Source organism: Hordeum vulgare, chromosome 4H, assembly GCF_904849725.1.
Source record: "Hordeum vulgare subsp. vulgare chromosome 4H, MorexV3_pseudomolecules_assembly, whole genome shotgun sequence".
NCBI classification, from domain to species: Eukaryota; Viridiplantae; Streptophyta; class Magnoliopsida; order Poales; family Poaceae; genus Hordeum; species Hordeum vulgare.
This window is the reverse complement of record NC_058521.1, coordinates 46,868,641-46,882,658: the sequence shown is the minus strand read 5'-3', so window position 1 is coordinate 46,882,658 and position 14,018 is coordinate 46,868,641. Positions and strand designations below refer to the sequence as shown.

General features: G+C 44.1%; 2 protein-coding genes across 2 annotated transcripts; both read right to left on the bottom strand.

Moving 5' to 3' along the window:
* Positions 1-1,585: 1,585 nt before the first annotated feature.
* On the bottom strand, positions 1,586-2,660 carry LOC123451159 (protein MIZU-KUSSEI 1). Its single transcript, XM_045128169.1, has one exon. It carries the CDS (start codon positions 2,447-2,449, stop codon positions 1,718-1,720), a length of 732 nt encoding a protein of 243 aa, XP_044984104.1. The 5' UTR covers positions 2,450-2,660; the 3' UTR covers positions 1,586-1,717.
* A 2,244-nt stretch (positions 2,661-4,904) lies between these two features.
* On the bottom strand, positions 4,905-10,324 carry LOC123450249 (F-box protein SKIP16). Its single transcript, XM_045127597.1, has 7 exons — positions 10,089-10,324; positions 9,450-9,541; positions 8,293-8,612; positions 6,131-6,847; positions 5,698-5,913; positions 5,492-5,598; positions 4,905-5,188 (listed from the first exon to the last, which is right to left on the bottom strand). The coding sequence occupies exons 1-7, from the start codon at positions 10,322-10,324 to the stop codon at positions 5,110-5,112; spliced, it is 1,767 nt and encodes a 588-aa protein (XP_044983532.1). The 3' UTR covers positions 4,905-5,109.
* Positions 10,325-14,018: the final 3,694 nt, after the last annotated feature.

Sequence of the window (14,018 nt, the reverse complement as noted above, 5' to 3'; positions counted from 1 at the left end):
ACCAAGTAAGCAAGTACAACATATAATTATGATAATTTGGTATAATTATTTTGGCAAGCTATATGGATAAAATGACAACTCGGTACAATACAAATGACAAGTACTAGTACGTAATGTTTTTCTGGTAAGCTATATGAATTTGGCAACTCGACACAACTAAACATTGTACACTAAGATGTAAAAATAGTTGGCAACTAAGTTATCTTTAATTTGGCCACAAAGTGGCTAATAATCTGAAAAATAATTTCGATAATTTGGTATGATTTTTTTTTGCAAGTTGTATGAAATAATAATGGCAACTCGGGTACAATTAGAAACTGACAATGGGAATGTAGTTTTTTTTTGACAACTAAGTTAATTAAATGTGGTTACTAAGGCCCTGTTTGGTTCATAAGTCCTAAGACTTTTTTTAGTCCCAACTTATAAGTGCTAAGTCCCTAAAAAGTTCCTACCTGTTTGGTTCCTAGGACTTAAAAGACTATATTACAACTATAAGTTCCTATAAGACTCTCCTTGAGAGTCTTATTTCATAAGCCCCAAATGCCCACTTTAAGTCCCTATAAGTTCCTCCTGTTTGGTTTAGATGGGACTTAAAGGGACTTATAAGTTCTAAGTCCCTAATAAGCCCCTGTAACCAAACACCCCTAAGTGGCTCATAATCTGACAACCAAATAATAATAATCTGACAACTATTGATGAAAAAAGATGTCAAAACATGTCGACATAGGATCTAGTTTTGAAGATCTCGTTGCGAGAAAGCTAACGGTGAAGGCGAATCGTCAATTGGATTTATAGTTTAAGAGATAAAACTCTTTAAAAATTCAATAAGGGAATCTTTGCCGACGATATGCTGTTGTATTAGTTTGCATGCATGGATCAAAACCGCCGCAAGGGAAGGCGTGAATGCGACGCCGCAATGTAGCGGCGTCCAAATATGAAATTTCTTGTAGTCTATGTTGTCCCCTAAAAACATATTCACCAATGTACCCAAACTTGTGCGTGGTGGCCCCTGCAACATTGCACTAAGCTCTGCCAGTGACTCTATTGACCAGTGACATGATCAAAATGGACTACAAACGAAGCACGGAAAAACCTGGCCCCTCACGTCGACGTCTGCCATTACTAGGGTATGTATTTGTCACATCACGATTGATGGCATGCAATACTCCAGTGTTTAGCACGTTCAAATTCGCAAGACGCTATTAGCTAACCGAGCTCATCTCAGAAACAAACGAGACTGGTCTTTTGTCATGCCACTAATACGTACACTCTTTGTTAATTGTTGTGTAACGCATATTTTACTCGGATGTCACAATTGGTTTTCATTTTTAGTTTTACTATAAATCTCAGTTATGTCTTTTCATTTTGAGTTATTTTTCAAAAAAATCTTGCACTGTGATCCGTGTAATTTTTTCTTTTCATTATATTTTTTCTATTTTATCTGTTATGTCATTTGACTGAGGTGTTTTTTTTTTTGTTGATTGTTCTTGAGATAGCTAACCACTCAGTAATCGACTAAGATCTAGCCACATTCTTTTATTTTACTTTACTTTTTCTACTGGTGCAATTTGCAAGGGTGACACAGTTTGAATTGAATGGACAGTGCATAATATATTCAATATCTATCTCTTCACACAAAAATATCATATGCTTAAACAGTATTCAAAGTAGTATGTATGCTACTTAAATGTTCTCTATACGTAGTTGTTTCCTTTAATTACTTCTTCCTCACTAGGAAAATGCTGAGCTCGGCGGCGCTATCGCCACCCCGGTTGTCGTCGTCCGGGTTGATCATGTAGAAGGCCTCGGAGTCCTTGGACCCGACGACGCGCTCGACTCGGGCGCGCATGTAGGTGAGCTCGCCGTCGGGGCCGTGGGAGCCGTCGTCGGGCGGCGGCGGCAGCACGCCGGCGCCCATGGAGACGCCGCGCAGCAGCCGCAGCACGTGCCGCTCGTCGTCGGACGGGTCCTTGCGGCGGATGGCGTAGCCGGCCTTGCGGCCGTTGCAGTAGACGGCCCACACGTACTCCTCCAGGAGCCGCCGGCGCGCGCTGCGGGTGTCGCTCTCCAGCGCCAGCTTCACGGTGCCCGTGGCCATCTCCCGGTGCAGCGCGGCCGCCAGCATGGGCAGCTCGATGAGGAACGCCGGCGGCGCCCGCGTGTCCTCGTGGATGGCCAGGCTCAGCCGGCCGCGGCGGTGCCCGAAGAGCGTCACCGCCGGCGCGTGGTCGGCGAGGAGGGCCCTGCTGGCGCCGCCGCCGCCGTGCCGCCCGAGCAGCGCCGCCATCTTGCACCCGGTGCTGGTGGTGAGCATCGGCACGAGCTTGAACATCTTGAAGAGGCCCACGACGGCGCCGCCGGTGCTGCCGCCGTGCTTGGCCCGGCGCTCGTCGGTGACCGGCCGGAGCAGCGACCGCAGCGAGGCCGGGCCGTCGATGAGCGAAGGCATTTACGAGGCCGGGTGGATGGATGATTCAGCTGGTGTAGTGAGTCGGTGCATTTGGATCGAGTCGAGCACAATTAAGGAGCTAGCGAGAGGGAAGTTGAGGGTGCTACGTCGTTATTTAAGGTGGTGGAAGTAGACGTTGAGGGGTCGTTTGATTTTGATTACTATATGATCGTATCCAAATATGCCGAATATACATGGGAAAATTATCCTAGCTGCTAGTCTCTTTCAAGGGAAATTCGAAGATGGCCCAATACCTTTGGACCATTTCATTCATCTTGATCCCAGGGATGCCTGAGCAGTACCTGTATACATGCATGCGTGTGTGTGTGTGTGTGTATATATATATATATATATGATCGATCCAGATCCAAAAGAAGTCCTGGTTAACAGTGTACGACGACTGTTTACTGAAAGAAGCGCGTGCATATATATATATATATATATATATATATATATATATATATATATATATATATCTAAGCTAATTGGAACTGTTGTCTAAGCCGACCTTGAGAATTCTCTGTCAGTATTCAGCGATGTTAATATCCGACATATGCACATCACATGGCAGTGCATGCAGCACATGCACGTCACGTGGTACGTAAAGTGATCGCCGTGATGGCTTTACTAAAATTTGCCGCGCTCCTCCTCTGGAGCAGTACTTGGAAAAATGTTGAATGCTTCGGTTCACCAAGCTAGGTCGATGTCGATCGATCGGTCGGGTTCGCGCGCTTTACAGCCTTGAGTGCAGACCGGCCGGAGGCGAGAGTTGGTCCATGGATGAATGCCCAGGAAAGTTGGTCCATGGACGCATATCAAGGCGTCCAGTCCGTCGGAGGCCTTAACTCTCTGTACCACTCCCACGGAAGTAGTGATTGCCGGGCCGGAGCAAGCAGCTCACGCTCACGGCCACATGCATGCGCACGGCCCTGGCGGCCTGTCATGGTTACTGGAGGACTGTCCTGGCAACTTGAGTTATCTCTGCCATCTTCATCGTCGATGGTGCTGGCAGAGGCACAGCTAGACTGATCTAGAGCTGTCCAGCCTCCTTTTCTGAATGTTCAGTTGCAGAAATGCTTTCAACTGGCAGGTTTTCTTGTTTTTTCTTTTTTGCATGATGAGTGAATCTATATTCTAAAGCATGTATATATACATTCGAATGTAGTCTTCTAGTGAAATCTCTAAAAAGACTTATATTGAGGAACGAAGGGAGTATTCATATTAACAAGGTGCACCTTCTTTTTCCTTCAACAGAAATTTGATCCTGAGTGCCCACGAGTTTCACACTTCAATACCAATGTGGCAGTAGAATCAATGAATTGTAGTTCCTGTGTGTATGTTGAGTTGGTTCGCTAGCACATCCCTCTTCTGTGCTTGTATAAGAACCATCGTTCATTACTTCGTCCTATGAAATTACTGGTTCTACATTGTTTTTTTTTCTAGGAGTTGCTTTTATGATGTTGATCACACATTTTAACTTGATTATTGTGTGCAGGGTAGATAGCTCAGAATGTTTGGTTCTTCACGCGTCATACGTGGTTCTGGTTCTAGTAATGCCCAAGAGAAAGAACAAAAATGATGTGATGTTATCTTCCACCTATACAAGAATAGTCACAATTTCTTGTATACACGGTGCTTAGTTGCAGAGATAAGTTGGAAATCATGCTTCATGCTCTCTTCGTGGTTTTCACATTGTGACTCTTGCAATGCAATTGGGATCATTTCTCGACAACCAGAGAGAAGAGACAAGAGGAAGAGAGAAAGAAATCAACAAAGAAAGATGGTATGGCAACTGGGATCTGATCTAAGGATGATAATAAGGCTGCTAGGGGATGATTTCACATCGAACTACCTCCAATCTATTGCGGGCGGTATTTGAGAAGCTAATGCATGTAGAGCCGTTTGTACTTTGATAGTACTTCTTTTGTTGAAACAATATTTTGTACTGATACTTATGAAGCATCAAAGCTTGATTCTGGAGTTATTTGGAAGGTCTCCTGGTTATAGGAAGAATGTAGTTTAATAGCATAAATAAAATAGAGAAATATAATACACAGCCATTATACTGATGTTACAGACGTCCTCTTTCTATCTGCTTATGTCGCTGTCCGGTGCAGTGAAGCACGGACGTCTATCCGATGGACCACTCACACTGCATGCAAGGAATAAAGACCAACTTTGCAATACAAGCATTGCTTAACTAACAGTACAGTGGTGATGAACCAGAGGGCAAATTACAAATGAACATCAGTGTAGGATTACCGATGACCTACCTGAGACAGCACTGTCATGAACAGAGGCACATCGATCACATCAGATCGGTGTTTAAACCGCGCAAACCCAGACATGACAGCCAAAGAACAGATTTCTTGCGCAAACCTTGGAACAATTCCCTCTTTATGTTTCACCTCAACAAGGAAAGGAACAACCTCACATCACATATGAACAAACAAGCTCCAGCTTCAACAGATTCCTTTAGGGCCACGGCCAGGAACCGGAAGAAGGTCGGCCCACGACAACCATTTGGGTCCTTTAGTTTTACATTCGATCGACAAGATCAACTCCAGGCAAAGCAACTTTGCTACGTCCGACAGAGTACTAGAGATATGTTCGGTGTTTCTACCAAGATACTACACTGTTATTAGGTGCACATACTATCCTCAGAAGATGTAGTCGGGTACTTCCAGAGTGAACGGAGCCACCGTGACATTGAATGGTTTTCCTTCTGGTCGGGTCACCCTTACCAAAGGATAAAAATCGCTCATCAACAGAATGAAAAAAATATATGAGATGATTTCTAAGTTGGTGTACAACAGAAACTCTGTTATAGCCATCTCTGTACATTCAATGTACTCTACAGATAGAGGAATACATAAAGTTGAACATAATAAAATGAGAAATTGAATGATTTCGTTGAAATTGTTCATTTGGAAATTCCCGAAAAGCGAGCAAATACCAATGCTTAACAAACACAATGTAGCTACAAATGCCTATATGACTTCATTTTCTCAAGTGAAACGTCTCATGTGAGTTAGACCTTACCTCCCAGGCAGAAATGTAAAAGAGCCCTCGACCGATCCACTACTGCCATTCAGTGGCGTGCAACTCTCATAGACAAACTCGTCCTGGCCTGGTAAAAGTAAAGGATACTGCAAAACACAAAGCCAAATAGCATGTTAACTATCTTTGTCTTCGTGTGAAAAATCCAAGATGAAGAATATAGTTTTCTTTTTTTGCTTCCAGCATACCTCCCCAATAACACCTTCCCCATGCACATCCGAAACAACCCTGTCTCCACATCGGATGATCCAGTGGCGTGAATGAAGCTGGCAGGAAGAAAAGTAAACTCCACCCAACATGCATGCCTCAGGAACTGACAGGCGGATGGAATAGCTGTACAGATATATGCCCACACGCCCCACACCATGAGGATGTTCTGGTGCAAAGACAGCAGATGCACGTACCTATAACCATCAGATATGTCAGCCCAATGCTCCAACGAGACCATATAGGATGTCTACTTCATGTCATCAAAAATCGCTAACAGAAGCAATCAAGTGGGATGAAATGTTGCAAGTGATGAATAAGAACAGTCAACCAAGTGTTCGAAACAAGATATGCCATTTAGACTTCAAGCTTAATAAATGATGATGCAATATTTAGGAAGTCACGATTTATCACCTTTACACCATTTGTCACTGCTGACGAACACAATGGGGATGCTTCTGGATACAAGCAGATATACCTTGACGTCTTAAGCGGGCGGATCTTGATCATGCCATTCTGTAAGCGCCTAAGGTGCTCTTCCAACCACAAAAGTAATCCATCTTGGGGCATATCACTATTAGTTGGCTTTACCAATGATTTTGGTACACATGGCATCATTTCTCCAGCTGATAAGTTGGCAGTGCCAACGTAAAGTTCACCACTTGAACAATTGAGAAGAAACGTTTTAGGATGATACCATGAACTTGCCACTAATGCAAGGTTGGCCCCAATGGGAACACCTTCATCCTCCAATTTGAATTTAAATTCTTTTGTCTCTTCGACCATTTGCTCAAGCGATGACAGGTGCACATTTACATTGTGATCATAAAACACATAACCTCCTATTATGCCAAGAGGAGCCATGCGTATATTCTCAAAGTGGTTTTTACTGAAAGGCAGCTGACCATTGCAAAAGCGGTACAATAGCTTCGTGGGCATAGGAAGCTTGAAACCAAGATCATCTTCCGCTGATCTTATCTGAGCTTCAGAAGCACCTTTACTCAAAGTTCTGAGTGCTTCAGGGAAGTTTTCAGAAATCCAGCTTTTTAATGAGCTCCAAAAAAGTTTCACTCTCTTTACCAGGGGTAATGGATACATACCAAAAGACTCTGACCAAACTTTATATGCATCCTGAAAAATTGATTACAGTTTGTTATCTGGAGAAGATATGCAGTCAATCGCCAAAATCAGATGAAGTAACATTGTAAATAATAATCCCATCGAAAAGAACATTTACAAACAACAAACGAATGTGGACGTCTATAAGTGAACAACAGCGAGCACAACCAATAACAGAATCGTTCTCTAGAAAGAAAAAATGATTAACAGAATAAGGAGTGTTGTGCTACATATAGTTCATGTTCCCCTAACTCTTAGTTTTTGCAGTTGCTAGGAAGTAGACCAAATAGGGTGCAATTTATCAATATTAGAGAATAGCCAAAAGGTCTTGATTTTATTGCACAGCCAAAGGACAGAGTAAATGACTCTAGCAACACACTCCAGACCCTGGACTGTAATACATTGACAACAAACCATTTAAAAAGTTTCTTTCGAAAACCAAAATATCGATGCTAATAATGACTGGGTTCGTCGTGATGGTACTAACTGTGCTATAGCACCAGAAACATAAATTATTGTTGAAAATTTTACAACAAGGAAAGCCAAAAGGATGTCACATTTCCACTAAAACATAGATTAATGGTTGGTGCTTTAAGATGCAATTCTAGAAAACATTGTAATATCAGTATGAGTAATAAAATATTATTCTAGTTTCCATAGTTGATTTTCTTTTACATGGGGACTAATCTCAGATATCCCAACAGGACTCCCGTGTTTCAGGTATGGCTCTGAAGGCCAGCAGGAAGTGGATGCAATTTGAAGTAGCGTCATAATAACCAAAGACGACATGTAAAAGTGGAAGGTTTAGGTTTCAGAAAATTTTAGTGACTGTTGGGATTATTCAATGGCATCGTCTTCTATGGTGGAGCAACCTATTAAAAAGGTACTCATATATTATCATAGAAACAAAATATAACCACCATTTTTACAAAAACTAGTGTGATGATAAAAACTAGTTCTACAGACACACCTCACTCTACTTTCGACACACCTAACCTTAATGATCTACAAAACCATAGGTAATTGCTTGGTACCATGTGTTTCTGATTTATCATCTGTTTGGTCCTGGTCATAACTAATGGACTAAGATGATGAATTCAAGAATGAGACCTTGATCAAAATACAGACACCGACAAGGACTGAGCAGGGTTAAAGGCCGCCCACTCTAATCCTAAATCGCAATCAAGTCATTTCACGTTTGCAAAGAAAACACGGCAGTTCTTTGAACTCGCAGTAGGATCGCCCTCACTCAAACCTTCTGCTAGGTCCGCTATTGCCAAGGAATTCATAGTAGCAACATTACAAGCAAGAAAATCATCCAAAGTTCCACACGCCAGGAACCCCATCACGAAGCGACACATCGTATATCGACTGCTTCTTAATTCTTGTGTTGGGGGGTGGGGGCAAGGGTTAGTTCGGGGAAAAGGAAGGAGGAGATCAAGGCAGCAGCAGCAGACCTTGAAAGAGGGGAGCGGGCGGTCCTCGGGGTCGAGGGGCGCGTCGAGGCCGAGGTCTCGGGAGCAGAAGCTGCGCCAGACGGCGTCCTCGGCGACGGCGGCGCGCAGGTGCGTGCTGGCGCAGGCGAGCGCGGCCGCAGGGCGCGCGCCGGCCTTGGCGATGATAGTGTCGAGGGCGAGCCCCTCCATGCTCTCTAAACCCGCCGGCGCCGCGGGCCCCGTCGGCGGCGAAGCCATCAGCGTGGCGCGGTGTGTCGGAGGTGGGGGTGAGGGTGGGGGGGGGACGGGGGAAGGGGGAGAGAGACACACGGAGATGCTGACTGCTCAACCAGCACTACTAATAAACAAGCAAACAAGAATTTCTTTACTTACATTGACTTAAAAAACCTTACAACACCCACCAAAAGCAACTCCAACCGACCGACCCAAACAGACGGCGATTTTATCCGCTTTTCATCCGTTTGAATTGTCCGCCGGCTCTATGTCCGTCCGATCTATGATTTGGATTGGCAGCGCGTCCAATGCGCCGACCCATATTCATCTGCGTGGCCAGCTAGTCGTTGATTTTTAAATACAAACATTTTACATATTTTTCAAAAGCAAATGAAATAGCATACTTTCACAATCGAAATAAAATATAACAAAGTTTTACAAGCTCAATAAAAATTAGATTGTCTAACAGATACACCTATTGGTTGCCAACATGATCCCACATATGCTCAGTCAAATGTTCAAATCATCTTGCAACTGAATATTAGTTTTCCAATCACGCATTTCATGATGAAATTGGATGAATTGTGCAAACGATGCTGCTTCTTCGTCATGCCGAGGCACCACATTGTCACCCTGAAACTCAAATCCTTGATTGTGGAGACGTTCCGGGCGCTCATCCTCTACGATTATATTATGCATGATCACACAAGCAGACATCACTTCCCACAACTTCTTGGTGCTCCAAGTTCTAGCAGGATACTGAACTATGCCCCATCGAGATTGCAGAACACCAAACGCACGCTCGACATTCTTCCTAGCAGTCTCTTGCTTTTGGGCAATTCTTTTCCTCTTCTCTCCGATAGGGTTGGAGATTGTCTTCATAATAGTGGTCCACTGTGGATAGATTCCGCCAGCTAGATAGTATCATTTGTTGTAGTTGTGACCGTTGATGTTAACACTGATCGACGGGTTGTTGCCTTCGACAAGACTTGCAAACACCGACGATCGTTGAAGCACGTTGACATCATTGTGTGATCTGGCCATGCCAAAGAAAGAGTGCCAAATACAGAGATCTTGAGAAGCAGGCCACGACCTCAAGTATGACAATGCAAGCCTTGACATAGCCCTTGTACTGGCCTTGCCAAGCAGAAGGGCAGTTCTTACACTCCCAGTGCATGCAGTCTATGCTGCTAAGCATCCCTCGGAAGCCCCGGCTGGCATTGGTCTCCAACAAGCGGGATGTGTCTACATCAGTCGGCTCTCTCAAATACTCAAGGCAAACATTGCAACCGCAGCCTTACAGAATTTGTAAAACGACTCTAGGCACGTAGACTCATTCATATGGACGGACATACGCAGTAGGATCGCCCTCACTCAAACCTTCTGCTAGGTCCGCCATTGCCAAGGAATTCACAGTAGCAACATTACAAGTAGGCAAATCATCCAAAGTTCCACATGCCAGGAACCCCATCACGAAGCAACACATCGTATATCGACTGCTTCTTAATTCTCGTGTTTGGGTGGTGGGGGGAAGGGTTAGTTCGGGGAAAAGGAAGGATGAGATCAAGGCAGCAGCAGCAGACCTTGAAGGAGGGGAGCGGGCGGTCGTCGGGTCGCGGGGCGCGTCAAGGCCGAGGTCTCGGGAGCAGAAGCTGCGCCAGATGACATCCTCGGCGACGGCGGTGCGCAAGTGCGCGCTGGCGCATGCGAGCGCGGTCGCATGGCACGTGTCGGCCTTGGCGATGATAGTGTCGAGGGCGAGCCCCTCCATGCTCTCTAAACCCGTCGGGGCCGCGGGCCATGTCGGCGGCGAAGCCATCAACGTGGCGTGGTGTGTCGGAGGTGGGGGTGGGTGGGGGTGGGGGAGGGGGAGGGGGAGAGAGAGATGGAGATGTTGACTGCTCAACGAGGACTACTAATAAACGAGCAAACAAGAATATCTTTACGTGCATGCCCTAAAAAACCTTACAACACCCGCTAAGAGTAACTCCAACCGGACGACCTAAACAGAAACGATTTTATCCGCTTTTCATCCATTTGATCGTCGGCCGGCTCTTTGTCCGTCCAATCTAACATGATTTGCAATTCTACCAGCTTCATCACACAAGTAAATAACTTGCACATCAATGTTATCAGCTAAGAGATCTTTAACCATGGCAACCTTAGGCTCAACATTTATTTGCTCGGAAGTTTTAGGTGTCCTAACATGACTTTTATTAACTACTATTGCGGACCTGGCATGCCCTTTAATCTTAACAGGAAAAGGGGGTTTCTTAATGTAAGCAGTAGGAAGAATTTGATCTACATGGTTAATAATTATTTCCTCCTTTTTTATTTCAACAAGTTCAGCATGTAAATTTTTAGTAGGAGGATGGAATTTAAACCACTTCCCCTTGGAGAGATCAACGTAAGTGGCAAAAGTTTCACATAAGGTAGCTACTATCTCACGATCAAGACCATATTTATTGCTAAACTCATGAAACAAAGAAGTTTCCATGAAAGATTTAACGCAATCAAAATTAACTTCTATACCTGATGCCTTACCTCTATCGAGTTCCCAATCTTCACATTTAATCTTTTCTAGAAGATTCAATCCAAATTCAATAGTATCCTTCATGTAGGAACCAACTGCACAGGCGTCGAGCAATGTTTGGTCATCACGAGAAAGTCGAGCATAAAAATTTGGTATGATCAATTCCCTTGAGAACTCATGATTGGGGCAAGTGTGCATCATAGATTTAAGCCTCCCCCAAGCTTGAGCGATGCTTTCTCCTTTACGAGGCGAGCAATTATAGATAAAATTCCGATCATGATGAATCAAATGCATATGATAAAACTTCTGATATTCTAATTTCAAGCGGTTCCAATCCCATGATCCAATATCATCCAATAGCCTGTACCACAATAATGCTTTTCCCTCCAAATATAAAGGGAAACCTTTCTTCTTGACTTTGTCTCCGGATAGACCTGAATGCTTAAAAAATCCACAAATCTCATCGACATATATTAAATGATAATCAGGATGAGTTGAACCGTTATAAGGATTAGCCAACAAATTCTCTACCATACCCGAAGGAATCTCATAATAAATGTTTTCAGTAGGTTCAAAAGAATGAGGGATAATTTCCTGAACTTCCGTTCGAGGCGAAGATGCCCCGAACAAGCCACTCAAAGGGTGATTGTTCATGGTGACAAGCAATAGTAAATTTCAGCACGTACCAAAATTGTTTCCTTACCAATTTGCACTTACCAAGGGTGCTTCACTCCCCGGCAACGACGCCAGAAAAGAGTCTTGATGATCCACAAGTATATGAGATCAATCGTAATCCTTTCACTAAGTAAGAGTGTCGAACCCAATGAGGAGCAGAAGGAAATGATAAGTAGTTTTGAGCGAGGTATTCTGTGCAAGTGTTGTAAGTAACAGTGATAGATGGTTTTGTAGCAAGTTATTTCGTAACAAGTGACAAGTAACAATAGTATCAAAGGTGCAGCAAGGTAGCCCAACCCTTTTTGTAGCAAACGACAGGCCTGAAAGTTCTCTTATGTAAAGCAAGCGCTCCCGAGAACACATGGGAATTTCTGTCTAGTCATGTTCATCATATTAAGTTGATTCACGTTCGCTACTTTGATGATTTGATATATGGGTGGACCGGCGCTAAGGTGATGTTCTTACTTGAACTAACAACCCACTTATGATTAACCCCTCTTGCAAGCATCCACAACTACGAAAGAAGAATTAAGATAAATCTAACCATAGCATGAAACATGTGGATCCAAATCAGCCCCTTATGAAGCAACTCATAAACTCGGGTTTAATCTTCTATCGCTCTCGCAACCCATCATCTACTTGTTACTCCACAATGACTTCCTTTAGGTGTTGGGGAACATTGTATGGGAAACAAAAAAATTCCTACGCACACGAAAGACCTATCATGGTGATGATCATTGCTACTTCTCAACCAACAGCGCCAGAAATTGACACGTTGACGGAGATTGGGCTTGCATTGGTTTTTCCCTTGAAGAGGAAAGGGTGATGCAGCACAGGAGCAGTAAATATTTCCCTCAGTTTGAGAACCAAGGTATCGATCCAGAAGGAGGGTCTCGTCAAGTCTAGAGTAACTGCGCAAACACAAACAAGCTTGCACCCAACGCTTCAAAGGGGTTGTCAATCCCTTCAAGATTGTTTGCAAAGTGAGATCTGAAGGCGGAAAGTGCAACGAAGTAAAAAGTGTAAGGCTGCAAATATGGTGTGGAGTAGACCCTGGGGGCCATAGTGTTCACTAGAGGCTTCTCTCAAAATAGCAAATATCACGGTGGGTGAACAAATTACTGTCGAGCAATTGATAGAACCGCGCAAAGTCATGACGATGTCTAAGGCAATGATCATACATATAGGCATCACGTCCGAGACAAGTAGACCAATACTTTCTGCATCTACTACTATTACTCCACACATCGATCGCTATCCAGCATGCATCTAGTGTATTGAGTTCATGACGAACAGAGTAACGCCTTAAGTAAGATGACATCATGTAGAGGGATAATCTCAAACCAATGATGGAAACCCCATCTTTTTACTCTTGGTGGCAACGACACGATGCGTGCCTCGCTACCCCTTCTGTCACTGGGTGAGGTCACCGCACGGTATGAACCCAAAACCAAGCACTTCTCCCATTGCAAGAATCATAGATCTAGTTGGCCAGACAAAACCCACAACTCGAAGAGAATTACAAGGATATGAAATCATGCATAAGAGAGATCAGAAGAAACTCAAATAAGATTCATAGATAATCTGATCATAAATCAACAATTCATCGGATCTCGACAAACACACCGCAAAATAAGATTACATCGGATAGATCTCCATGAAGATCATGGAGAACTTTGTATTGAAGATCCAAGAGAGAGAAGAAGCCATCTAGTTACTAGCTATGGACCCGTAGGTCTATGGTGAACTACTCACGCATCATCGGAGAGGTCATGGTGTTGATGAAGAAGCCCTCCGTATCCGAATCTCCCCTCCGGCAGGGCACCAGAACGTGCCCCAGATGGGATCTTGCGGAGACAGAAGCTTGCGGCGGCAGAAAAGTAATTTCGATGATCTCCTGATTTTTTTGGGATTTTTAGGGAATTTATAGGCGCAACCCCTAGGGCAGAGGGCGCCAAGGGGGCCCACAAGCCTGTGGGCCGCGGCCTCCCCCTGGCCTCGGGGTGGGGGATTGTGGGGGCCCTGAGGCTCCCCTGCCTTGGCTCTCAAGCTTCCTGATCTTCTTTCGTTCCAGAAAAAATCTTTTCGGGGATTTTCTTCCGTTTGGACTCCGTTTCAAAATCTCCTCTGAAAGGGTCAAAAACATGGAAAAAACAGGAACTGGCACTTGTCACTTAGTTAATAAGTTAGTCCCAAAAAAATATAAAAGGCATGCATAACATCCAAAGTTTGACAAGATAATAACATGAAACCATCAAAAATTATAGATACGTTGGAGACGTATCAAGCATCCCCAAGCTTAACT